The sequence below is a fragment of the Drosophila grimshawi genome, unplaced genomic scaffold (assembly GCF_018153295.1).
Source record: "Drosophila grimshawi isolate 15287-2541.00 unplaced genomic scaffold, ASM1815329v1 contig_1377, whole genome shotgun sequence".
In the NCBI taxonomy this organism is placed as follows: domain Eukaryota; kingdom Metazoa; phylum Arthropoda; class Insecta; order Diptera; family Drosophilidae; genus Drosophila; species Drosophila grimshawi.
The window spans coordinates 10,556,779-10,581,352 of record NW_025062900.1 but is presented as its reverse complement, the minus strand read 5'-3'; the positions used below and the strand labels follow the sequence as shown (position 1 = coordinate 10,581,352).

General features: G+C 44.8%; 8 protein-coding genes across 8 annotated transcripts; 4 read left to right on the top strand and 4 right to left on the bottom strand.

Moving 5' to 3' along the window:
* Positions 1-2,702: 2,702 nt before the first annotated feature.
* LOC6562065 (DNA-directed RNA polymerase I subunit RPA2) lies at positions 2,703-6,380 on the top strand. The gene is made up of 3 exons (XM_001988506.3): positions 2,703-2,845; positions 2,901-4,400; positions 4,471-6,380. Exons 1-3 carry the CDS (start codon positions 2,768-2,770, stop codon positions 6,268-6,270), a joined length of 3,378 nt encoding a protein of 1,125 aa, XP_001988542.1. The 5' UTR covers positions 2,703-2,767; the 3' UTR covers positions 6,271-6,380.
* Positions 6,381-7,647: 1,267 nt separating this feature from the next.
* On the bottom strand, positions 7,648-13,642 carry LOC6562246 (AP-2 complex subunit alpha). Its single transcript, XM_001988507.3, has 8 exons — positions 13,352-13,642; positions 12,310-12,687; positions 11,083-11,294; positions 9,967-11,012; positions 8,987-9,908; positions 8,638-8,921; positions 8,359-8,563; positions 7,648-8,293 (listed from the first exon to the last, which is right to left on the bottom strand). The coding sequence occupies exons 2-8, from the start codon at positions 12,371-12,373 to the stop codon at positions 8,216-8,218; spliced, it is 2,811 nt and encodes a 936-aa protein (XP_001988543.1). The 5' UTR covers positions 12,374-12,687; positions 13,352-13,642; the 3' UTR covers positions 7,648-8,215.
* A 137-nt stretch (positions 13,643-13,779) lies between these two features.
* Positions 13,780-17,320, top strand: LOC6562247 (F-box-like/WD repeat-containing protein ebi). Its single transcript, XM_001988508.2, has 3 exons — positions 13,780-14,193; positions 14,279-15,675; positions 15,742-17,320. Exons 1-3 carry the CDS (start codon positions 14,136-14,138, stop codon positions 16,585-16,587), a joined length of 2,301 nt encoding a protein of 766 aa, XP_001988544.1. The 5' UTR covers positions 13,780-14,135; the 3' UTR covers positions 16,588-17,320.
* Positions 17,321-17,384: 64 nt separating this feature from the next.
* LOC6562248 (ribonuclease H2 subunit A) lies at positions 17,385-18,917 on the bottom strand. The gene has a single exon (XM_001988509.3). The coding sequence runs from the start codon at positions 18,885-18,887 to the stop codon at positions 17,883-17,885; it is 1,005 nt and encodes a 334-aa protein (XP_001988545.1). The 5' UTR covers positions 18,888-18,917; the 3' UTR covers positions 17,385-17,882.
* Positions 18,918-19,031: 114 nt separating this feature from the next.
* Positions 19,032-19,777, top strand: LOC6562249 (60S acidic ribosomal protein P1). Its single transcript, XM_001988510.2, has 2 exons — positions 19,032-19,258; positions 19,369-19,777. The coding sequence occupies exons 1-2, from the start codon at positions 19,187-19,189 to the stop codon at positions 19,633-19,635; spliced, it is 339 nt and encodes a 112-aa protein (XP_001988546.1). The 5' UTR covers positions 19,032-19,186; the 3' UTR covers positions 19,636-19,777.
* Positions 19,778-19,960: 183 nt separating this feature from the next.
* Positions 19,961-20,470, bottom strand: LOC6562250. Its single transcript, XM_001988511.3, has one exon. The coding sequence runs from the start codon at positions 20,434-20,436 to the stop codon at positions 20,005-20,007; it is 432 nt and encodes a 143-aa protein (XP_001988547.1). The 5' UTR covers positions 20,437-20,470; the 3' UTR covers positions 19,961-20,004.
* A 229-nt stretch (positions 20,471-20,699) lies between these two features.
* On the top strand, positions 20,700-21,430 carry LOC6562251. Its single transcript, XM_001988512.2, has 2 exons — positions 20,700-21,057; positions 21,116-21,430. The coding sequence occupies exons 1-2, from the start codon at positions 20,700-20,702 to the stop codon at positions 21,343-21,345; spliced, it is 588 nt and encodes a 195-aa protein (XP_001988548.1). The 3' UTR covers positions 21,346-21,430.
* Positions 21,400-23,713, bottom strand: LOC6561393 (tetratricopeptide repeat protein 8). Its single transcript, XM_001988513.2, has 3 exons — positions 23,156-23,713; positions 21,778-22,790; positions 21,400-21,662 (listed from the first exon to the last, which is right to left on the bottom strand). The coding sequence occupies exons 1-3, from the start codon at positions 23,619-23,621 to the stop codon at positions 21,444-21,446; spliced, it is 1,698 nt and encodes a 565-aa protein (XP_001988549.1). The 5' UTR covers positions 23,622-23,713; the 3' UTR covers positions 21,400-21,443.
* Between the last annotated feature and the right edge of the window lie 861 nt (positions 23,714-24,574).

The following is a 24,574-nucleotide window of genomic DNA, read 5'->3' as shown; positions in this document are numbered from 1 at the left end:
AAACTGAAAAGAGCTCTTCTAACGGCATAGCTATTTTTAAATACCGATCTCTTGCCGCATAGAAGATCTCGATGCCAGCTCTCGGTCATGGCTGCTCGGAGAATGTTTTGTTTCGTTTTGCATAAGAAATAATCATGCCAGGATTCTCTGAATTTGTTGTTATTATTGTTGTTGTTTTATGTTTTCCCCGAATTCCTTCATTTATGCACTTAAATCTAGCCGCTAGTTAAATGCATTTTAATTAAATAATTCTGTCACATGAACAATACGATTTAAATTTAGCCACGACACGTCAAGTAGGATTATGACTAACAGACAAATAAAACAGTTGCCACATTTGATCAAAACAGAATAAATTGCAAAGCATTCATTACCTTGGCACTGAAAGATCAGCAGACAAAACTTGCATAGATATTCAGATGACATGGGAGAACCGTTAGCTTCGGTGTGCCGAATATTTAATACCCTGTATGGAAATATAGCAATATAGTTAAGATATATATATATACATACGCTATACATACAACTTTGATTTGTTGTTTTGATTGTTCTAGAGTGAGCTTTATATAAATATAAACGCATGTTTATCTTCTTGCATAAGTTATAGTAATAAACTATTTTGACCCAGTTTTTTTTCCTATTTTTAGCGTGCAATATTAATATGGATTTGGTATTCAAATTGTGTTACCAAATTAAAATCTGGCCTCAAGTGCCTTTTTTGGGATAACATTTTTCATAAATTTGAATTTCAAGTGAAAACCGTGTTTCCCATTCATAATGTAGTATTGTTCTAGAGATCAAATGAAAGACGAATTCCTTTTGAAAAATCTGGGATTTTTTGATGAAGTTTAGACTGTGGAAATGATGGGTCCATCTAAATATTATGAAATAAAAAAATTATAAATGAATTTCGAGTAAAATTCATGCCTTAAGTATTAAAAGCTGATTAAATTTAAATGACAAACCATGAATAAAAAGTTACAAATATGATAAATCTGTTGGGTTTTATATACAGATAAGTATATCATCGCATGAGGTCTAGCGAAGAGCTCCGAGACTCAGCTATACTACGATGCTCTGATGGGATTCACAAACAAACTGTGGCCACATTACTCACCTATTAAGAAAGCAAACAATTTTGGGTGTGTAAATAATAGAAGGGATATCTTTAGTGAGTAGTATGTTTAAAGCGTAGCGCATTTGTGCAGATTGTGAGTGTTTGCATTGTTTTATTTTATTTTTTTTAGATGCACTCGTAGAGAAAGTTTTTTGGCCAAAAGTTTCAAATGAAAATGCATTTTGCAACAGATTTTTCCACTGGCAGCGCCAATTTTATTATTTTTTTTTTCCGGCTAACTTGGCCATTGTCGACGACGGCGTTTGAAAAAGTGGGAAACACGCAGCAATGACTTTGAATGAGTCCAATGTGGAGAAGAGTGTCGCGAGAAAAAGGGACAGATACACTCAAATTCGGTTGGGTTTTCCTGCTACTGCTGCTGCTGAGTGTCGCCCACACAGCCGAGGGGGAAAGAGTTGCAGACCGGACGAGAGTGAAGTGCGACAGTGAGAGAATTGAGCGAGTGAGCAGCTCAGGCATGAAAATGAAAATCAACAATGCAATTTGCCATGTTGCTTCTTTGTTAGCCCGGGCAGGGAGTGAAAAAAAACTATAAAATATATATGCGACTAAAACTTGAAAGCGCGTTTGCCAAAGTTAGTAACCAACCACGCCCCCACCCTATCGACACCGCCCTCGACGCCCCCCGCCCTGCTGTCTTCATTAAGTTTTGGTTGAGATTGCACCAGGCAAATGTGCTGCAGCTAAAGTAGCAAGAAGCAAGCACAGTGCCAGCAAAAAGTTGATGCCACACTGCAGAGGGGAGGCAGAGCGAGATGGTGTCTGTTTGAGAAAATGTGCATTGTGTTCATTATAATGGAATAATAAACAAAAGCACTGGTGTTGCTGCTGTTGTTGTTGATTATATTGTTTGCGGCTATTGTTGTTGCTGCTGTTGTTGTCGCTTGGCTTCTCGTGTTTTCTTAAGTTACAGCCGCGTTCTTCTTTGACTCGCCAAAGTTAATAATAACTAATGGAACTTTTTAGCTTCATTATACCGGGTTGTCATACATTTGGCAGCATACATACATATGTACATATGTGTTAAAGTAGCAGACCAGGCTGTCTTCAACACACTGTGTCAAGCCGCATGCCCGGCCCCATAAATAATGCAACAAACTTGCGGCAACAACAACAACAAACAGACAGCAAGACGAGCAAACAACTTCATTAAGCGGACAACACGTTGACACTTCCGAATTGTGGTTCATTTCCGTTGCATGTGCATTTATACATACAAATCGTGGCAGGACCTACGTGCTTATGTGTCCTTGCAGCTAAGCAGCCGTCTTATTAAGTCACTTACAACACTCTTGTAAACAACTTCACATTTAAATATCTAATACGTTATGGCGCGCAAACTGCTGCCAGCTGTACAAGGATTGCAACTAGAAGATCATGCTAAACTTGTTCTTACTTTACGTCATAAGAGTCCAGATAGTATTTCGTCTTGCAATTTGGACAACGTGACGTCACATAATAGACACAATGTTAGCGCGTGACCTTATAAGAACAGACTCTGAAAGGCTGCAACAGGTTGGCAGCTCATACGATAAACACCGACAATTATCGATTACTTTAACAGCAGCACGTGCAACGGGAAGATCAATTTAATTTTGTTTACGTTTTTTATGCGAGAATTCTTGAATAATGGAAGACATGAAAGACTTTCCTGTGCTGACAAATTCGCGGCCCGAATTCAAACAAATACCCAACAAATTAAATAAGGTAAGCTAACGTTTGCTTGCACGCACAATTTTCCTGACAATGTGACTTCCTCCAGCATCTGGCCAATTTGGGAGCACCGCATGTGGATTCTTTTGATGAAATGTTGAGTGTGGGCCTGGAGAATATGGCCAAGTACATGACACCACAGCAATTTCAAACGGCTGCCGGCGAGCGAATTCATCTTAAAGTGGAGAGCATCTGGATAGCCAAGCCTCAGGTGCCGCTGGACGTGATTGATGTGCGCACACGGGAAATCTATCCAACGGATGCGCGTCAATTGCATGCCTCCTACTCGGGGCAGTGCTCCCTGCGGCTGGGCTGGAGCGTCAACGATCTGGATAAGTCGGCGATTAATGTGGATCTGGGCGAGGTGCCTATTATGCTGCGCTCGCAAGCATGCAATCTAGGTCAGGCCAGTCCTACAGAAATGGTTAAGCATGGCGAGCACGATAGCGAATGGGGTGGCATCTTTGTGATACGTGGCAACGAGAAGATCGTACGCATGCTCATCATGACGCGACGCAATCATCCGATATGTGTGAAACGTTCCTCATGGAAGGATCGCGGTCACAATTTCAGTGAACTGGGCGTTATGGTGCAAACTGTGCGGGATGATGAGCTGTCGCTGACAAATACACTGCACTATCTAAACAATGGCACCGCTCGCTTCATGTTCTCCCATATGAAACGTTTGTCCTATGTGCCTGTCTGTCTAATCCTCAAGTGTCTGATGGACTACACAGATGAGCAGATCTACAATTGTCTGGTACAGGGCTACGAATCGGATCAATACTATCTAACCTGTGTGCAGAGTATGCTGCGCGATGTGCAGAACGAGGGCGTCTACACATCCGCACAATGTCGCTCCTTCATTGGCACCCTGTTCCGTTCCCGTTTTCCCGAAGTGCCCGAGTGGCTGCCCGATGAGGCTGTCACGGAGTTCATATTGCGCGAACGCATTATGGTCCATCTGCAGACCAATGAGGAGAAATTCCAGCTGATTGTGTTCATGGTGCAGAAGCTGTTCCAGTGCGCCCAGGGCAAGTTCAAAGTGGAAAACGTTGATTCTGCCATGATGCAAGAGGTGCTCCTGCCAGGACATCTCTATCAGAAATACCTTGGCGAACGCATCGAAATGTGGCTAATGCAGTTGCGCAAGTGTCTGCTCAAGAAACTCAGCACAGCGGACTCACTGGTCAGCAGCAGCATCATGACGCAGTGCATGCGGCAAGCAGGTGGTGTTGGACGCTCCATTGAATCTTTTCTCGCCACGGGAAATGTGGCCTCGCGCTCTGGGCTGGGCCTGATGCAGAGCAGCGGTCTGGTGATCATGGCCGAAAATATCAATCGCATGCGTTACATGTCTCACTTTCGGGCCATCCATCGTGGCTCTTATTTCACAACCATGCGCACAACCGAAGCGCGTCAGCTGCTGCCCGACGCCTGGGGCTTCATCTGTCCGGTACACACTCCTGATGGCACGCCCTGTGGTCTACTAAATCACTTGACCCTCACCTGTGAGATATCCAAGCGTCCGGATCCCAAGTTGGTGCAGGTGAGTAATTCACGCAGTGATTAGATGTGACCACAATTGATGGATATTTATTGGTATTTGTTTGTTGCAGGGCATTCCTGCTCTGCTCTTTGAGATGGGCATGCTGCCTTTGACGCAGCAGGATCATCCCGATGCCAAGTTGTATGTGGTCTTCCTGGATGGCAAGCATTTGGGTCACATCTTCCAGACGGAGGCCGACAAAATTGTTGAAGATTTGCGCTATGCAAAGATCACTGGCCAAGTTCCTAAAATGATGGAAATTGGTTTCATACCATTCAAGAAAAATGGCCAATTCCCCGGTCTCTTTTTGTCTACGGGACCGGCGCGTATGATGCGTCCCGTATGGAATCTGAAGTGGAAGCAAGTGGAGTACATTGGCACACTGGAGCAACTGTACATGGAGATTGCTATCGATGAGAAGGAAATGTATCCAGATTTCACCACACATCTGGAACTGTCTAAGACGCACTTTATGAGCAATTTGGCCAACTTGATACCCATGCCGGATTATAATCAATCGCCACGTAACATGTACCAGTGCCAGATGGGTAAACAGACAATGGGCACACCCTGCCTCAACTGGCCCAAACAGGCAGCCAATAAACTGTATCGTCTGCAGACGCCAGCAACGCCTCTATTTCGACCGGTGCACTATGATAATATTCAGCTGGATGACTTCGCCATGGGCACCAATGCCATTGTCGCTGTCATATCCTACACGGGCTATGACATGGAGGATGCCATGATCATCAATAAGGCGGCCTATGAACGGGGCTTTGCCTATGGCAGCATCTACAAGTCCAAATTCGTGCAGCTCGCCAAGAAGCAGAGCTATTTCGCCCGACATCCGAACATGCCCGAACTGATCAAGTATCTGGACACGGATGGTTTGCCGCAGCCAGGCGCCAAGCTCAGCTATGGCTGTCCCTTTTACTGTTATTTTGATGGCGAGGTCTCCACATTTAAGGTAGTTAAAATGGACGAGAAGGAGGACTGCATTGTAGACAGTGTGCGTCAGTTGGGCAGCTTTGAGTTGACGCCGCGGAAGACTGTTTGCATCACGTTGCGTGTGGCACGTCCGGCTACAATTGGCGATAAGTTCGCATCGCGTGCCGGACAGAAGGGCATCTGTTCGCAAAAGTATCCCGCCGAGGATTTGCCATTCACCGAATCGGGCCTCATACCGGATATTGTGTTCAATCCCCACGGCTTCCCATCGCGTATGACAATCGCCATGATGATCGAGACGATGGCTGGCAAGAATGCTGCTGTCCATGGCGGTGTCTACGATGCGACACCGTTTCGCTTCTCGGAGGATAACACGGCCATCGATTACTTTGGCAAAATGCTCGAGGCAGGCGGCTATAATTACTACGGCACGGAGCGTCTCTATTCCGGCGTCGATGGCCGTGAAATGACAGCAGATATATTCTTTGGTGTGGTGCACTATCAACGCTTGCGACACATGGTCTTTGACAAGTGGCAAGTGCGTTCAACGGGCGCTGTTGAGGCGCGCACCAATCAACCGATCAAGGGACGCAAACGTGGTGGTGGCGTCCGTTTTGGTGAGATGGAACGGGATGCTTTGATCTCGCATGGTGCCGCCTTCCTACTCCAGGATCGGCTCTTTCACAATTCAGACAAGACGCACACGCTGGTGTGCCACAAGTGTGGCAGCATACTGGCGCCCCTCAAGCAGATTATCAAGCGTAACGAGGCGGGCGGCTTGTCCTCCATGCCGGACACGTGTCGCTTGTGCGGCGACAGTAGTGGCGTCTCCATGATCGAAATTCCATTCTCTTTCAAATTTCTGGTCACCGAGTTGAGTTCGGTCAACATCAATGCGAGATTTAAATTGAATGCGATCTGAGAATTTAACTATGTAGTTACCAAATTGTTGACATACTTCTACACACATTTTACTCTAATAACTCTAATGCTGTACTTGTATTTGGAATAAAGTTACCTCTTCTAAAAGAATTTAAGGTTTAGTTGTAATTAACTTTACGGGTTGGAATATTACAATAACAGAAAAATAGCTGAATCCAATCCAATGCACGAGGAACTGTGTATTTTTGTGTTTCAAATTTCGATAGATTTTTATTATTTATTTAAATACATATTTCATTTTATGTTTACAGTTAAATTCCTGCATTTACAATCTGTAGTTTGTTGTTGTAGTTGTTTGTGTTTTATCTTTTGTTGTTGTGGAATTCATTTAACAATTTAACTATCGCACCTTTGGAAAATGTAATTTCCAAATTTTGCATGCAAATAATAGCTTAAAAAAATGTTGTGTATATTTCATTAATATATTTATTATTCAAGTATATTTATCTCTTATTTTGTTCTTCTGTTTCTTTGCCTGCAACATTTTATGGCGCTTCAGATGCACATCGGGGGAAATAGTTAATACTTGCTGATTGATATATGTATGCACTTATTATTATTGTGTCAAACAAAATGTCATCGATTTAAATTCCGAACAATTTCTATATAGTTGTCGCACTTGCTTTTTTTTCTTTCTTTCTATTCTTTTATTTTTGTTTTTTATACATACATATCTAGGCATGCATGGTACATATTCGAAATAATACATGGTACATGCTCAGGATCAATGGAGAATTTTCGCTATACGTATAATAATAATTTGTGGTAATGCTTTGTCCTTTAATATATAAGTATGTACTTGTAGTAGTATTTTTTAGTATACTTTATTATTATATTAGTTTGTTCAAGTTCAACAATGTTTAATGTAATGTTTAAATGTCTATGTATTGTGTGTGTGTGTGTGTTAATCGAAGAAATTTGTATGTGATTTTCACCATCTAATTATTTGTCTATCTTTTAATGAGATTTTCAAGTGCGGCTTCCTTCGTCTCCTGCAACTCCTTATTCCTTATTCCTCTGCCTCTTCTCTCTCCTCTGGCAACAAACTCCACACTCGCCTCCACGTATCTCACAATCAATCAAAAAACACTAAACATTGAATTTATTTTTGTTTGCGTTTTGCCTTTATGCGTAATAATTTGTTTGTTAATAACATAACGAATTGTGTATTTATATCATTCCATTTATAAATTGATTATAATTTTTTGTTTTGCTCTTGCTGTTTTAATTACAACAATTTATATATATATATATATGTATATATACTAGGTATATGTATGTATGTTTGTATGAATCGTTTTTTATATATAAATATATATATATAAATATATATATATATATATATAGTAATATCCAACTGCTAATGCTTGTCATACAACATAATCTAATTATGTTTTTCTAATGAACTTTTTGAGCTTAACATTTACAAAGAATTCTCTCTCGTTAGCAATTACCAAAAATAATAATAATAATAAGTATATTGAAAATGGAAAAAATCAGACGCATTTTAACAACTAGCGATAAGAAAAATATAAAACATGGAAAATTGCATGCGCTGAAAAATTCAGAGTTGTTGGTGTAAGGGGAAAGGGGGTGTAAAAGAAAATTCGCTGCAATGGGTGCTCTCTAAGAAGTACAGTGTGTCTGTGTGTGTGTGTAGGTGTAGGTGTAGTAGAGGTAAACATGTGTCATAGGCGTGGGCGTGGTTGTAGCACAAATAACGGGCTTAAAACTTAGGTCGCATTTAGTTCGAGGAAACATGTCATTATATTCTTTTGTTTTGATATCATTCTCTAGGTGATTAGGATTGTGCATTATAAAATGATTGCTGCATTGCTGCATTGGCTCCCTTTAGACATATCTCCAGCCACACACACACATTTGCAGACGAAGTCCCAGGTGCTGTAGGTGTATTGTGTCCGGCCTTAAAACTGATCCGCCAACAGATCGCATATCTCGCGTGTCACTGTCTCCTTGCTGGCGCGTACCGTTAATCGGAACATCTAAAAAAACAAATTAAGAAGTAACAAATACTGATCTCACATGGGGATAGCTATGATTCACTCACCTGCGCCTGCTTGTTGGGCTCCAGTCGCATCAGGCAACCCACCTGCTGTGATTGCGTGTGTATAATGCCCGCACATACCATATTATCTGGATTGGGATCAACCGAATCGAGCAGCTGCATGCCAAAGCCCAACAGCTTATTGCGTGCACCAGCCAAATCCAGCGGCTGTGCCGCCTTAAAAACCTTTTGCGACCGTTGCTGTTCGCTGTGTGTGTGTGGAGCACAACCAAAGAAACAAGGATAAGATTTTGTTATAGTTGTTGTGAGGCAATTACTCACCCGCTGAGATTTTTCCATCGTGCAAAGAAGGACTCGGCATTCATTTCGGTCGGCTCAAAGAACTTATTCACACTCAGCGGCAACTTGATGCTAAACTTTTGCTGTGTGCCATTGTAGCGGAAACTGATCTCAATGGTGGGTGCGTCGGCATAGTCCTCAATGCATTCGGCGGTCAGCAGCTGTTGGATTTGTGCGCCCGCCTCAAGCGTCGGCTCTACGGCCTTCATTTGCACATTCAACTTGAGCGTCTCCTCAGCGGACCATTGCAGCACGGGATTAAAGTTCTACACGACAAAGATTGATCAGTTTTCAGTTTTGTATTTTATATATATTTAAATGGATCACTCACCGTTAGCGGCACTTGCGTCTTGTTGCCATAGAAGAGACCCAAACGTCCCAGATTCTGTCTAAATTCGGACTTGACGCCAATCTGTAGCATCTCGTTCTCAAAGAGTACACCATTGTTCTTGAACAGAAACTTCTTGGTGTTGTAGACGGCAGCATTGTTGTTCCCATAGATGTCGCCTAGAACATCGAGCAGTGTGGAATTGTTGCTGTTGTTCAAGTTGTTGATGTTGTTGGCGGGCGGTGTGCTGAGGCCCAGCAGATCGGCATTGGCATTGGCATTGCTATTCAACTTGTTGTTGTGATTCACATGCGCATTGTTCTGTGTAATAGATGTCGGCGCCGGACTCTTCGATTCCCTGATCTCGTTCTCGGGCACACGGCCTGGCTTCTTCTTCTTGAGCACAGCGAGTATGGAGCTTTCGCGTTCCGGAAACGAGGGCATCTCCTCCAGCACCGTGGCCAGCACATCTGTGGACGCCACAATGCTCAGCTGCAGATATTCGCTGGCCCGTTGCTGCAGTTCCGCATCGGCTGAACGAAGATTACTGTGCTGCCTGAACACCTCCTGAATGTTGGTGCGTATCTCGGGAAACAGATTGATGAACTTAATGTACGTGGAGAGCAAGAGAGCACGCGTCATCGACGAGCAGAGATGATACTTGGAATGCAGCAGCTTGAACTGCACCAGCGGCGCCGATCGCGAATCTCCAGCAATCAAATTACCAAATTCGCCTAATATATAGGCGCCAACCTTGACCATGTTCTCGTGGCAGGCGGGCGCTTGGAGCGCCTCGAACACTGTTTTGGCTGCATAGCCCTGAACTTCCTCGCGATTGATGACAATCTGGATGACACGATACCAGACCTCCTCCGACACATAATCGCCAGCGATGCGTATTAAATTGAGAATAACATCCACGTACCTAAGGCAAAAAAGGGTTTCCTTAGCGAACAAATAGAGGCAAATCCCAAAAACCTTACCAAGTATAATCCGTGGCATATTTCTCGGCCAGAATGGCCACTTTAAGAACCATCTCCTCGCGTATGGAGTAGTCAGCCGTCTCAAGATAGTTGAGCATCTCCTGGACAATCTCCTCGGCATTGCCACGATCGCACATGGCATAAAGCAAATCGACGGCCATTTGACGCACCGACACATCCTTCTCCATTTTCATCGATAGAATGACGACCTCCTGATGCTTCTTGACCTCCTCGTGCGAGAACTCCGACGTCGCCAGATGGCACATGGACTCCAGCGCCAAATAGCGCAAATTCGTCTCACGATTGCTGAGGAATTGGCCCAGCTGATTGCAGGCGCGCACAAGTAAATTGGGCTCACTATCGCTGTGTATGATCAGATTGATGGCCTCGAAGAGGACAGCATTTTTGGCATTCGAATGCTGCACCTTCTTGCTCTTCGGCGGTTCCTGCGCCTTGTTCAATATAGTCTCCAGCGTTTCATTTAGTCGGGCACGCACTCCAGCCTCATCTGTGACCGGATTGTAGTTCTGCAGCAGACGCAACAGCTTCACGGATAGCCACGGTGCCGGCACAAAGTAATACGTATAATCCTGCAGATCCGTATAGTTGGCGGTGACGATGCGCGACAGCCGCGACACGGCCAGATTGACGCAGCCCTTGTACTCGTCCGGATTGCGCTTGACGAGCGCATCGATCAGCGATGTGGCGGCCGTCACAACGCCCATATGTTGATCGTTGAGCAAGTGAATAATTCGCGATGTCCACTCGCCAAACGGTATTATGTCTGGCGATGAACGAAACAGTCGCAGCAGGCACAATGCCGCCGACTGCTTAACCACATCCATAGTATCGCCCGAGACGAGCAGCTTGGGTATCTCATTCGAGAAGGACTCGGCCATATCGTGACTGCCAATATTGGCGATGCACTGCAGCGCCAGATTCACATGCACCGGATTCCTCGATTGCAGATCATTCTTAATCGACTGAATGATCAAACGGATCAGATCACTGTTCGTATTCACCAGCACCGAAATGAATAGATAGCCCTGCAAAATGATATACAATTTAAATTATAGATATATATATGTATATATAGATTGTATATAAATTGCTTACGATCTGCTTCTCTGAGTATTTGTTGGAGGACAGCAGATTGACCGCCTCCATGTGGCCAAAGTCAATGTCATGGCCCAACAGGAATATGAACAGCAGCTTGCACACATATTTCTTCTTCTGATACCCATCGAGCGTTTTATCACCTTTAAATTTGCTTCGTATGTTGGCCAATTCTTTGTTTATGCGCTTCACTTCCGCTTCTTTACTTTTACCTGTCAAATTTAAAAATATTTTTAGATGGTGTGTGAAAATTTAGAATATACCTATTTGAACTCAGCCCTGAAAGAAGCTATCCTATTGAAACTTTGTATCAATGAATAAGATCACTGTAGCATATAGTTATTTTACGAATTATCTGCCGAATTTGGGTTTATGTAGCCAGTTTATATAACCATGTTCAAGCACATATAACTATTGTAACTCAGCTGTTAAGAAAGTTAGCACAATGAAACTTGGTACAAGTGAATCGGCTCACTTTATTATATTGTTAATTTCTGAATGATAATTCGGAACTTGGGTTTCTGTATGGAAACCAAGCGATCAACCGGAAACTAAAACTCTCTCTTGCCCTGTGTGTACTCTCTCTTTCTCTCTCTCTCTCCCCATCTCACTCCCGCTTGAAGGGCAATTAGTACCAGTCACCAGTGACCAATTTGAGCAGCGTTCGCAATGGGAGAGCGAATTGCTATGCCATAGAAGATATGCTGGGCAAGTTAACAAGCAATGGAAATGGGACGTTCTGAATTTGTACGATAATCGAATGCAAGAGCGCCGTCAATGAGCGACCAGTGAAGTGACAAGTTAAAGCTACAGAGAACACACACACGCACAGACACACACACACACGCACACACACAATAATGTGCAGAAACAGAAACAGATATGGAAGCCGCCTCTTCTCGTAATTGAACAAGAAATGACGCCCCTATGAGAGTTATGTGCATAATTTGGATAAGAAAAGCGCTGATAAATTGAATTTAAAAAATAAATAGCATAAATAAAAACTGGCAGCCTATTACAATGTTACTTATACATAGCCTACATTTACAGTACAGTGATCGCTCACAAGTTGAGACAGCTTGAATTGTAAATAGTTTTATCGATATTTTACGACTTTTACGAATTATATTTAAAAGTTATTTAGAATTAACTCATTCCCATTTAGCGAGTGATCACTGTACAAATGTGTTAGTTATTGAGTTTTTTTTTTTTTATTTTTTTACTTACAATTTCTTATATCCGATATAAACACGGCCAGGCCTCTCATGCCATCCCCCCTCACCGGCGCCATTGTAGTTAGCTTGTTAATTTTCGCTGGTTTTATGCAAACTCGGGGTGAAGAAAAATCTGTGCGAGCGCGCTCGAAACGATGCGGCGCTCTTATCGCTTTAAGCTCAACGACAACGACGAGAACAACGGCTACGAGAACTGATCGACGACGTTGCCACTTGCTGCAGGCAGAGGCTGCGACTGAGACTGAGACCAAAAATTGTGATTTGCTTGCAAAACAAATTCAATTATATGTTCTGTTCTGTTATTCTCTCACGTTCGTACGTTCTCTCTCTCTCTCTGTCTTTGTCTCTCTTTCTTTCAGCCGAAGAAGACCTGTTGGGGGGGAATAATATATATTTGTTTAACAATCAATTGATATCGATAACAAATAAGAGTTTACTGCCTGCTCTCTCTCTCTCTCTTTTGTAATTGCTTCGTGCACACACAGTACATATTTGGCGCAATTTGAACTTTTGACATTTGGCAAGCATACGCCCCCCTGCTCCAACCATCCTGAAGAGCCAACCCACCTACTCGATTTTATTTGGCAAAGCGCGTTGGCAGCGCTTGCAATATATATATTTATATATATATTGCACTTATATTTTTTTAAATAGCAAATATAACAACAGACTGCATGCCTGATAACGTTTGACCTTAACGCAACGTTTTTATCACAATTTGCACTTGTTTAAATAAATAACTGAATGTAAGAACACGATCAGTGCTGCAGCCACCGCCGCCGGCTTGAGCCCTTTGTTGTTGTTGCTCATTTTGCTTTCATGTCACGTCTTGCAGTCGCAGTCGACGTCACTTTTTTCTTTTTTTTTTCATTATTTTCTTCTTCACATTTTAACCACAGGCAGCAGCAAGATGACGAAGTCGTTTTATTTGCACAGACCGCAGAAACAGAGACCCACGAAAAATATGTCCAAATTGTTATTTTTTTGAAGGCGTAACACACAACTGCTTGGAATACGTAGCCGCTTTTGCTTACTTTTGAAACGCTGCAAAAATAGTTTGGCAGTTTGCTGGAATTTGTGTCGTTTCTTCGCACGGTTGCGGTTGCTTGTTTTACTTTATTTAATTTTTTTTCTTAGGTTTTCTATGGGGTGTTGGCCGCGGAATGTGAGTGTGTGTGTGTTTCGTTAATTCACTAGTTTATGTAAACCGAATTTGGTATTGAATTACGTTCGATTGCTGTTATTAAAGTGTAGAACTAACGCAAAACAACCAGAGCATCCAGGCATTTCACGCAATGAAAATTTCTATTGATTTTTCCTCCACTCTCCTCTCCGTGCAACAGCCAATCTAGCGGACACAGTGCTGCAAAATGCTTGGGCAACCAGACGCGAGTGCTGCAAAACGCTCGGAGCCCTCCTCACCGTAACTGCACACCAAGTGTTTCCAACACTGTTTCACATGACTCCGCCATTTTTCGAGAAACAGCGTTGCAATTGCCGAGCGGTCGTTGACTATTTTTTTTGTAGTTCTCCAACCATTTCTCGACCAGCATACATTTATAAAATGCTATCGCATTTTAAAGTGAACTAAGAACCAAGCGGTGGAAATTGGCAATAACAAATAGCATCGAACAGTTGTGAAATATTTACGCATGTGTTACGTACTGCCAGCGGCGTGTTATCAGCATAATCAGCGCAGCCGCCATAAAACTAAATTAGAATTGCGGTTTTTTTTTGTTGTCCGTGAATCAATAGGAACGTTAGCAAAGGAAGCATTGGGCGTGTATGCCAAAGTAAAAGTGGTCCTTGTGCCCAAACATGAGTTTCTCCAGCGACGAGGTCAACTTTTTAGTTTTCCGATATCTACAGGAGTCTGGTGAGTTGTCAGACGCGTTGTTTGCTCACCGCACTCACCCCTCATCATCACCATCATCTCATCAATTTTTCTTCTGCTCTTGCAGGCTTTCTGCACTCCGCGTATGTGTTTGGCATCGAGTCCCACATCTCGCAGAGCAACATCAATGGCGCTCTGGTGCCGCCCGCTGCCCTGCTCACCATACTGCAGAAGGGTCTGCTCTACACAGAGGTCGAGTGGAGTGTTGGCGAAGATGGTGAAGTGGCACGGCCCATCGAGGGATTGAGTCTCATAGATGCTGTCATGCCGGAGGTGAAGCCTCTCAAGCCGACAGTTAAAACAGAGCCGGGCAAATTGGGTGGCAGTGGTGGCGGCGGTAGCGGCGTTGATGCCACCAATAATGCCAATGCCAATGCAAATAACAATGCAAAAACGGAGATTAAAATTGAACCGGGCACGGGTACGGCAACGAGCACGGCTGGTGGTGGTGGTGCCGCTGCCAATAAGGGCAACAATTCGAACAACACTGGCGGCACCGGCACCAGCACACCCACCGGCAGTGGTGGCAGTGGCGCCGACACAAGCGAAGTGGATTCCAGTGGCCCAATTGCAACAAATAACAATGCCCTAGCCAACAGTAATAACAACAATGGCACAGCTGGTACAGCTGCCAATGCCGGAGCGAATTCCAACTCGGCCACAGCTGCAGCTGGCAGTGGCAGCAATGCAGCGGATGCAGCAGCTGCGGCGGCAGCAGCAGCAGCAACCGGTGGAGCCAGTAAAAAACCGGGCGCAAATGATGCGAATGCTGCAAGTGGTGCGGCATATCCAAATACAACGAGTACAGCGGATGATGCCACCTCATCAACGTCCACCAATGGCAATAGCAGCAACTCCAGCAGTGTCGAACAGCCAACGACGGGCGGTGTAGCGACTGCGGTACCAACTGCTGGCAGCGCAGATGCAGCTGCAGCTGGTCCAGGAGCAGCAGCTGCGGCGGCGGCGGCAGCTGCAGCGGGCACTAAGACGCCCAGTGGTGCGGTTGGTGGAGCGGCGGCCACACGAGTTGTTGCCACTGTGGCGCCGATGTGTGCAACGAGCGCTCAGAGCGCTGTGCCCAGCAGCACCACATCCGGCAGCGGTGGCAACGTTAGTAGCGGTGGTGGAGTAGGCGGCGGAGGTGCTGGTGGCGGTAGTGGTGGGAGCAGCAGCGGCACTGGAACACCCGGCAGCGCTGTCATCGAGGCAATGGACATTGATCAGAGCATCGAGATACCTGATTCGAAGGCACGCGTCTTGCGGGGCCACGAAAGCGAAGTGTTCATCTGCGCCTGGAATCCCAGTCGGGATCTGCTTGCCAGTGGCTCCGGCGATAGCACCGCACGCATCTGGGACATGTCCGATGCGAATGCCAACTCGAGTCAGCTGGTGTTACGCCACTGCATCCAGAAGGGCGGCGCCGAGGTGCCCAGCAACAAGGATGTCACATCGCTCGACTGGAATGTAAGCAGAGATCATCTATATCTACATTTCTATATACATATTAATCAAATTAATCTTTCTGCATAGTGCGACGGTTCACTTTTGGCCACTGGCAGCTACGATGGCTATGCACGCATCTGGAAGACAGACGGTCGCTTGGCATCGACGCTGGGCCAGCACAAGGGCCCCATCTTTGCGCTCAAGTGGAACAAGTGCGGCAATTATATACTCTCAGCGGGCGTTGACAAGACGACAATCATCTGGGATGCCTCGACCGGTCAGTGTACCCAGCAGTTTGCGTTCCACAGTGCACCCGCCTTAGACGTGGATTGGCAATCGAATCAATCGTTTGCATCGTGCAGCACAGATCAGCGGATACATGTGTGTAAACTGGGCATGAACGAGCCGATAAAGACGTTCCGCGGCCACACCAATGAGGTGAACGCTATCAAATGGTGTCCGCAGGGTCAACTGTTGGCCTCCTGTTCGGATGATATGACCCTCAAGATTTGGAGTATGACACGCGATCGTTGTTGTCACGATCTGCAGGCGCATTCCAAGGAGATCTATACGATAAAATGGTCACCCACCGGACCCGGTACCAACAATCCCAACACGAATCTGATACTCGCCTCCGCATCGTTCGATTCGACGGTCCGTCTATGGGATGTGGAACGTGGCAGCTGCATTCATACGCTGACAAAACACACAGAGCCCGTCTATTCCGTGGCCTTCAGTCCGGATGGCAAACACCTGGCGTCGGGTAGCTTTGACAAGTGTGTGCACATCTGGAGCACACAGACGGGACATCTGGTGCATAGCTATAAGGGTACCGGTGGCATATTCGAGGTCTGCTGGAACTCCAAGGGCACCAAAGTCGGCGCCAGTGCCTCCGATGGCAGCGTATTTGTACTCGATCTGCGAAAGTTCTGATCCGCAACGGCAATCGATATATCATCATCTCCCAGCTGCTCCCGGCAGCAGCAGCTCTTAGGTTATGTTTATTGAAGTACTTGATTTCTAAACACACACACACACACTAAACCCGACTTTCTTTATTTGCATACACACACAAACATGTTTATATCAATGTTCTATTCTCCCTTCTGCCTAACACATCGATCGAGTCAAGTGGGAAGAGTTATCGCCGATGTATGCGGTGCGGTGGCATGGCCAAAGCCGACACCCGCTCCCCGATCTCTTCACCTGCGCTTTCCAACCTTAGTCCGTAAGCTCCCAAATGATTCTAAGTTTTGTATTTTTTTACACGCACGTCAGATATCTAATTTCTTGTAGCATATAACCACAATGCATTTTGTTAATTTCTATACATAAATATATATATATGTATTTATATATAGAGAGCGCAGAGACGACCCCCATTTCGTAATCGTAATCGTAATCGAGCAACCTTTTAATGTTAGTTTCTAAGCGTACATAATGGCATATATAGTATATGCGTACATATACATAGATATACATATATGCATGCAAGTGTAGTTAGTCGCCGGTTATGCATCCAAATCAATATGGATGGAACACGCATACATTCGAACAGTGTAACTGCAACAATCCCCACGTAGTTTAGTGTGAAGACGATACTAATTATAAAGAATGGCGTTCAAGAGCGACTACAATTAATTAAAGCTCAAAACACACAAATTTAGCAAGCAATTCTAGTTCTTTTTACTTTCTGGGAGTGTTTCTGGGTACAAATGTTTCTCCAGTGTTAGAGCAAAGCTTTTAATAATGAACAGAACAGAGAAACTTACAGAATAAATTGTACAATTTGACATTACATTAATTTTCCTTAAAGCGCTTGTTTTGTGGGAGCTAAAAAGAGATTTACATCTGATGAAGATGACAATTTAACGCTTGGCATATATTTTTAAGTTCCCTTGTATACATTTTTAAATAAACACTGAGTTGGATAAGGAAAATTCATTGGAAAATGTCGTGCGCTTTTCAAAATTAAATTGGTAGATTTTATTAGAAACAACTGCCACCAATTTTCCTTAGTCTGGTGATGTGTTGGAGATTAGTTCTTTTCCGATTCCAGTCAGAGAAATTATGCTCTTTTTGTATTTGTTTCGAACCCGAAGAAATATTCGGAACAGGTGAAATTTCTGTCCCGATTCCACTCGCAGAGATGTCAATAATTTAAAAGTATTCTATTTTATATTTGCTTATTTATAGTGTATCTGGAATTAAGTCTAGGATATTAATTGTTAAAAGTCGGTAACATTATCTAAATGGCACTGCTTGAAGAAACGGCATTCTTCGCGCTTCACCTCGCCCGTTTTGGTGGTGCCTTTGAAGAACTTGGTTAGCTTCGTGCCCGCATATTTGGGCTTCTCGGAATCGGGCTCATCAAACTCCATTTCGAACGCCTTGTCGGCCAGAGCATTTTCGGCCGTTGACCAGCTGAAGCGCACCAGCCGTGGGAAACCGAAGACCAGATCAATGTGCTCGGTGAGAAAACGTTTGGTCACCGGATCACCGGGATAACCACTGCCAAATGCATTGTCCTTGATGAGCAATCCTTCGGGAAACTGCCAAACCTTCAGGGCATGATCTCGGGTCACTTTGGCGCATATACTCGCCGCCGAGACGATCGGATAGGTGGAGTCAGCCTTTTTGGCCACCGTTATTTTGAAATTGGGAAACCGCTTCAGCAGCTTCTCCTGATACTTCTCCGGCGGACCCACTGTATCCACATAGACCTCCGCAATATTAACGCCCGCATCGATGGCGTGCTGTATCAGACCCATGGCCGAGTCCATCGAGATCTCGTTTAGCGAGCACTTGGTGCGTCGATACATGCTGCTGCTGATGACATTGGGCGAAATGATTTCCACTGCCCAGCCAATGCAACTGTTGGCATATTCCAGCGTATTCAAATCATTGAAGATGATATCACGCTTCTCCTCGGTTAACTGTTTCGAGTCCGCGCAGCCCAACTCCACCAAAACACTCTTGCTCTCCAGGGGGCAGTAGGAGATGCCATAAACCATTGGACCCAGGACAGGACCGCGTCCAGCCTCATCGACACCCAGCATGCAGGGCTGTTCCTTACAGATTGCCGGCACATCACTCAAATAGACCGTATTTTGACTGTTTTCGTGTGCCGCTATGAACGGCCCCAGCGACTTAAGCGAGCCTATTTTATTTATGTCCACCGGCTTTTCATCAATAACAGATTCATTTTCTTCTTTAATTTCCATGTCTTCCATTTTACGCGCGTTTTTATTATTTACAATATGTGTATAATATAATCGATAAGCATAACAACTTATCGAACTTTGTTTATGTTTCAGAACAGTGCTGGTAAATGCTCATGCTATGCTATGCCATTCACAGCGATGCAAAAATAAAACAACGGTAGCCGCAGCCAACTTGACGTACATCTCTCTTTCCGGTTTAGGATTTTGTTCCGTGTGCTTGTTCTCTTTCGAGCTAAGGCCGATTATTATAAAACATTAATTTTTGGCAACTTGCACCAATTATTAATTAATAAACATACAGTTTAACCATGTCGACAAAAGCTGAGCTCGCCTGCGTATACGCTTCCCTCATTCTGGTTGATGATGATGTTGCCGTCACCGTAAGTTTTCCAACAAAAAGACATAAATAAATCTGCTAAAATTACTGCAATCAGCTGTCATTTTAAATGGTTTTATGTGGTGAATGCACACTAATTGTATTTGGTTACAGGGTGAGAAAATCTCGACCATTCTGAAGGCCGCCAACGTTGAGGTTGAGCCCTATTGGCCCGGTCTGTTCGCCAAGGCATTGGAAGGCATCAACGTCAAGGATCTGATCACCAACATTGGCTCCGGTGTCGGTGCTGCCCCCGCTGGCGGTGCTGCTGCCCCTGCTGCTTCTGATGCGCCCGCCGCCGAATCCAAGAAGGAGGAGAAGAAGAAGGAAGAGGAATCCGATGTCTCCGACGATGACATGGGTTTCGGTCTCTTCGATTAAGCAGCAGCAGCAATCCTTGCAACATCAACAAACGTCATTCGCTGTTATGTGTAATTTGAAAAGTGAAGTTTTTACTTTTCCCACTTTTCGTACACGTTTTAATGTACAACTGCTTGGAAATATAAAAAAGATTTACTAAACACTGGAATTCGTTTTTATGCATACAGGGTATTTTGGTGTTGTTGTCGAAGTGAGCAGCTCTATAAACTAGATATACTTGTGGTTAATCAGTGTATCAATTGGATACATTCAGCATTCTGCTAAAAACAAATCGGTTTTACATTAAAAAAATATTCTGTGACTGCATTGTAAATCTGCAATGTTTATTTTAAATGGTATTTAATATTTCACAATATTTTATTTTCACACTCAAAATACGCCTACCTCCAACACCTTGGCAATACTTTTCAGATCAGCTGTCTGCAGCTGTTTCAATCCCAATCCAATCACCAATTCGCATGGACATTTGTGCAGCGGCGTCTTGTTAATGAGAAATTGAATGCCACCGCGTATCTCGTCGGTGTCGGCACCCATGCAGCAGGTCATTGTCACCGGCACCGAGACATGATACTCCGGATGGTCCACGGGGCCATGCAGATAGGGAATAACTCGATTGTCACGCTTCACATCGAAGGCCACATTGTAAAGCGCCGGAATTTTGCCCAGCTGTGTGATTAGCAGCAGCCATTTGTTGTCGAAGTTGTGGAACACGAATTCTGTGTTGATGTCATTTACAACGATCGCGAATTGCTTTTTAAATCCTTTTTGATCAGGATCAGCTGCTCTACGAAACTCGCACATTTTTGCTGCGGCAATTCAAATTATGTCGGTGTAATTGTGCGACTTGCTTTTTCGAAAAAATAAACATATGTTAACAGCGGATGAGTCGGCGCTTATTTGCGAGTGTAGCGAGCTTCTCAACACTTTTGATGACACGATAACATTACCATATCGATGCCGATAGATGGCGCCACAGCTACCGTAACGCCTTTTCAAAATTTGGTTACCAAGGCAATTTAGCTTGTTGAATCAATACATGTTTTTATATAGAATTAAAACTTGTGATGTCCTGCATCTGCTTGGGTCCCAAGCGGGCGGGTAAAACGCACCTGCTCAAGGCTTTGCAGGAGCCGGAGTCCATAGATGAGACCAGCTATTCAATGCCCACCATCGGCACCGGCATCTTTCGCATTTATTTCCCCGAAAAAGCAACCAATGGCGACAGACCCAAACCGCCGCCACCGTCAACGGATGCAGCCACTGCAACGCCGCACTCTGGCAAGCACCTGGCCAAATTCATTCAGGTGCTCGAAATCGGTGGCAGCATGGCGCCTCTGTGGCGTCAGAGTCAATACTTTGAGGATGTCAAAAAGCTCATCTATGTGGTGGATGCCTCCAATCTGTGCCAGATATCAGCAGCAGGTAAGCCAACAAATTTAATACGTCACCATACGCTACCATTTCAATCACATTTTGTTAGGGGTGCTCTTTTATTCGATTCTGACGGAGCCACGTCTGCAGAAGGTAAGGATTCTATTGGTGCTGACCAAAATGGACTACTCCTATCGACAGATGCGCAACGAGGCGCTCCTCATGCTGCAAATGTCCAAGCTGCAGAAACAGATACGCCAGCAGGTGACCATTGTGGAGGCCAGCGCCGTCACCAAAGTGGGTCTAAACACCATCTACGATTGGCTCCAGAGACCCTAAATTGCGATGAATAAATTGAAGATGACGTTTGATATATTGCTCTTGCAGAGGGTACATATATTATATATTATTAAATAAATATTAATAGGGCATAAAAACTATAGTTTGTAATTGAGATCCATGTATTGAAGATTGGCGTTCACCTCGCCGGCATCGGGCAGCACATCCTTGGCCGCATTTAGATATGACTTGGCGCCCATAATATCGCCACTGTGTGCCGCTAGCACAGCCAAATTATTGAGAGCAGCTCCATCCCGAGAATCGGCGGTGAGGCACAGTTGCAGGCAGCGTTTGGCCAGATTGAAGTCACCCGATGTCTGAGAAAGAAATGAGTGAAGAAGATTGAGATTTGTTGAGTAATGTGAGGAATAAACTGTTATGGGTTAAATACCGAACGATATTTTATCTGATTTATCTGTAGTCCATACTAACCACTGCCACAAAGCTGAGATTATACCAGACATCGGCCTTCTGCTCCGGCTGCTGGGCCATGTTAAGGGCACGTTGAAAGCACGGCAGGACAAGATCGATCTGACCGCCATAGAGACAGCAGAGAGCAATGTTACAGTAGAGCTCCGCTGTGTGAACGCCAAGCGAGAGAATACGGCGATAGTACATCAGCGCCATCTCCGGATTATTATCATAGAAGTAGCCCACAGCAATGCTGGCCAACGCCTCGATATTTATCGGTTGCAATTTGGCCGCCAGACGATACAGCTGCAGTGCATCCTCCTGCTGCAGCAAGGCCTGATGAATGCGCGCCTGTTCCAGGCGAAAGGTTACATCGAATGGTTGTCTCTCCACCGCCTGTCCGATGAGCAGCAGTGCTCGTTCCGGCTGCTTGAGTCGCTGATAGAGTCTAGAGAGCAGCAGATACGTATCCGGATGGGGAAATGCAGCCAGCGATTGTTGTAGATGCGGCTCGGCACGCCGTGGATAGTGCAAGGCGAGCAGGCATCTGCCCAGCTGCTGTTGCCACCACCAGTCGGACTGATCCTGGCCAGGTCGCTGCTGCACCGCCTGGCACAGCGAGTGCGCCTTCTGCACATCTGCCTCGTGGTAGTAAAGGAACTGAAACAGTGCTTTGACAATCGCCTCACGTTCCGCATAGATGGTGGGATTGAGACGGGAGGCCTGATAGAGTGTTGCCATCGTATCGCCCACATTGAAGGCAGCCGCTGATGTGGCACGCACCCGGGATGCAGTGCCGCAGCGGGAGGCGGGGCGTGCGCCCAGCGACGAACCCGGACGACTGAGAGCGGTGCCGGGTCGCGTCACGGCCGAATTGGGCCGGGCGCTGTTAATCCGTCCATCGCTCGAATGGGACGCCTGACCCGTGGCACGTCTCTGACTGGTGCTCGGACGCGGCTGAAAAGCGGTCTTGATGCTGCTGCCTGGACGAGCAGCTGTCGCAATGCGCTCGAATTCCACCTCCTCATTGTACTCTATATGACAATAGAAATGGGTACAGTGATCACTCGTAAATATAAGAATTTTAGAAAGAAATTTCCTAGAATACATAAATTAATGTTTTATGTTCAGTTATTGACAGATTTCTTATTTCATTAGATTGATCTAACGGAGTTAGGAAGGTTTTTGATAAAGTAAGCACCATTTCCCAAAAATTTAAGAAATACTCTAATTAATATTTTTAAAAAAATCTCAACGACACTAAATATATTCAATGTTTATAGAAGTTGGAAGTTACGACATTGTACAAAGTGTACATTGTATGAATGACTTTTGCCTGAATATAGGGTATGTGAAGGTCTTGCTACTGTTAAGTGATTTAGAATTGTGGCCAACTCACCGGCATCGCCGGCATCGTCCACCTCGAGATCGTCGAGATAGACGCGCTGCGTCAGGGCACGCATCTTTAATTGCCAGACACCCTCCATTAGCCAGGTGGGCATTATATGGGATGAAGTTGCCAGTGTTGATGCTGCCCCAGCATCGGTGTCGCCGCCACGTCGTCGCCGGGGGCCAATGCGTTGCAAATTGCTACCGAATCTGTGCTCTCGACTCTCATGATCCGCCAGCGACTGCGACGAGTGCTGCTGCTGCTGTTGCTGCTGTCCACCGTCCATTTCCTCCTCCCTGCCCGATGGTGTGGCAAATATTTGGACATTGTTCTCGTGGCCAGCCTGGAGCAGTGCGTTGCACAACTCGGCGCAACGCTCGTAGCTGCGGCGGCGGTAGAGCGAGATGGCTCGAAAATATTGCAGTTCCAGTGTCGCCAGCGGCGCAGTCGGCGTCTCAGCTGGCGTCGCCATCATTTTGGGACACCCTTGCGAGGCGGCAACTGAGATGAAGAAGCTGAAGCTGTTCTTCTTCAACTTGTTGTTCTTGTTGTTGTTGTTAATTTTCAAGTGTTTGAATTCCTCAGCCTGTTATGGGTTTGAGCCTGGGTCTGCTGCTCTGCTCGGTTCAGGCTATGAACTCTTTTCTGCACTCAAAAAAAAAAAGTGAATTGGATTTTTAATAAGAATATGTTCGACTCAAAACCTATCGCAACCTGACTTTTTGCCTGGTATTTTTGAATATTATTTCTGATTCTTTTAGAATATATTGTTTACTTTCTACTAATACAAATGTGGTTCACAGTTTGGTGCTCAGCAGGATAATTCCGGCCAGAAAAGGATCGACTGAAAACCTATTGCAAACTACTTTTTTCCTTGATAATTTTGTTATTTAGTTTTCATTCTTTTATAATATATTTTCTACTTTTAATTAGTGAAATTCCATACTTTTTTATTTTAATTTTAACAAACACTTTCGCTATGATAAACTTGCTTGATCAAAAATGCACTTTTAATTTGTTTTTTTTTTAAGTGTATTTGTAGTATCTTGCTTTGGAATTTTAAAACCGGATGCGTGTCATTCTTTGCCAGTAACGCCCTTCACCGTCCCGCCCCCCTTGAGGCAAAGAATTTTTATTCGCTTCCTGCGTTCCCTTTTGCCGCTGCTTATGTTCATGTTGGCCTTTTTTTTTGTTGCTGTTTTTGATTTTGTCTGCATCTCTTCTAATTTTTCTATGCCTGCCCATAATTTGTACCTACCTTGATTTGTTCTTACTTCGCTTGATGAGGTTTAATTTATGAAATCCTTTCGATTCTGTTTTGTTTTTTTTGTTGTGGCTAGATTTATATTTTAGGTAATGCGTCGTCGCCCTTCCGGTCGCTCTGTGGTCTGTGGCTACTACTTGGAAATGCGGTTGCCATGACAGCCA

Bases quoted from the DNA above. Each gene is read 5' to 3' on its own strand.
- LOC6562065 (XM_001988506.3), top strand. From the start codon at position 2,768: ATGGAAGACATGAAAGACTTTCCTGTGCTGACAAATTCGCGGCCCGAA. The intron at 2,846-2,900 runs GTAAGCTAACGT...GACTTCCTCCAG, and splicing joins TACCCAACAAATTAAATAAG to CATCTGGCCAATTTGGGAGC. The intron at 4,401-4,470 runs GTGAGTAATTCA...TGTTTGTTGCAG, and splicing joins CGGATCCCAAGTTGGTGCAG to GGCATTCCTGCTCTGCTCTT.
- LOC6562250 (XM_001988511.3), bottom strand. From the start codon at position 20,436: ATGTGCGAGTTTCGTAGAGCAGCTGATCCTGATCAAAAAGGATTTAAA.
- LOC6562247 (XM_001988508.2), top strand. From the start codon at position 14,136: ATGAGTTTCTCCAGCGACGAGGTCAACTTTTTAGTTTTCCGATATCTA. The intron at 14,194-14,278 runs GTGAGTTGTCAG...CTGCTCTTGCAG, and splicing joins CCGATATCTACAGGAGTCTG to GCTTTCTGCACTCCGCGTAT. The intron at 15,676-15,741 runs GTAAGCAGAGAT...CTTTCTGCATAG, and splicing joins TCACATCGCTCGACTGGAAT to TGCGACGGTTCACTTTTGGC.
- LOC6562246 (XM_001988507.3), bottom strand. From the start codon at position 12,373: ATGGCGCCGGTGAGGGGGGATGGCATGAGAGGCCTGGCCGTGTTTATA. The intron at 11,295-12,309 runs GTAAGTAAAAAA...TAAATTTGACAG, and splicing joins TATATCGGATATAAGAAATT to GTAAAAGTAAAGAAGCGGAA. The intron at 8,564-8,637 runs GTGAGTAATTGC...ACACACACACAG, and splicing joins CGATGGAAAAATCTCAGCGG to CGAACAGCAACGGTCGCAAA.
- LOC6562249 (XM_001988510.2), top strand. From the start codon at position 19,187: ATGTCGACAAAAGCTGAGCTCGCCTGCGTATACGCTTCCCTCATTCTG. The intron at 19,259-19,368 runs GTAAGTTTTCCA...ATTTGGTTACAG, and splicing joins ATGATGATGTTGCCGTCACC to GGTGAGAAAATCTCGACCAT.
- LOC6561393 (XM_001988513.2), bottom strand. From the start codon at position 23,621: ATGATGGCGACGCCAGCTGAGACGCCGACTGCGCCGCTGGCGACACTG. The intron at 22,791-23,155 runs GTGAGTTGGCCA...ATTGTCATATAG, and splicing joins GGACGATGCCGGCGATGCCG to AGTACAATGAGGAGGTGGAA. The intron at 21,663-21,777 runs GTTAGTATGGAC...TTTCTTTCTCAG, and splicing joins ATCTCAGCTTTGTGGCAGTG to ACATCGGGTGACTTCAATCT.
- LOC6562251 (XM_001988512.2), top strand. From the start codon at position 20,700: ATGTCCTGCATCTGCTTGGGTCCCAAGCGGGCGGGTAAAACGCACCTG. The intron at 21,058-21,115 runs GTAAGCCAACAA...ACATTTTGTTAG, and splicing joins GTGCCAGATATCAGCAGCAG to GGGTGCTCTTTTATTCGATT.
- LOC6562248 (XM_001988509.3), bottom strand. From the start codon at position 18,887: ATGGAAGACATGGAAATTAAAGAAGAAAATGAATCTGTTATTGATGAA.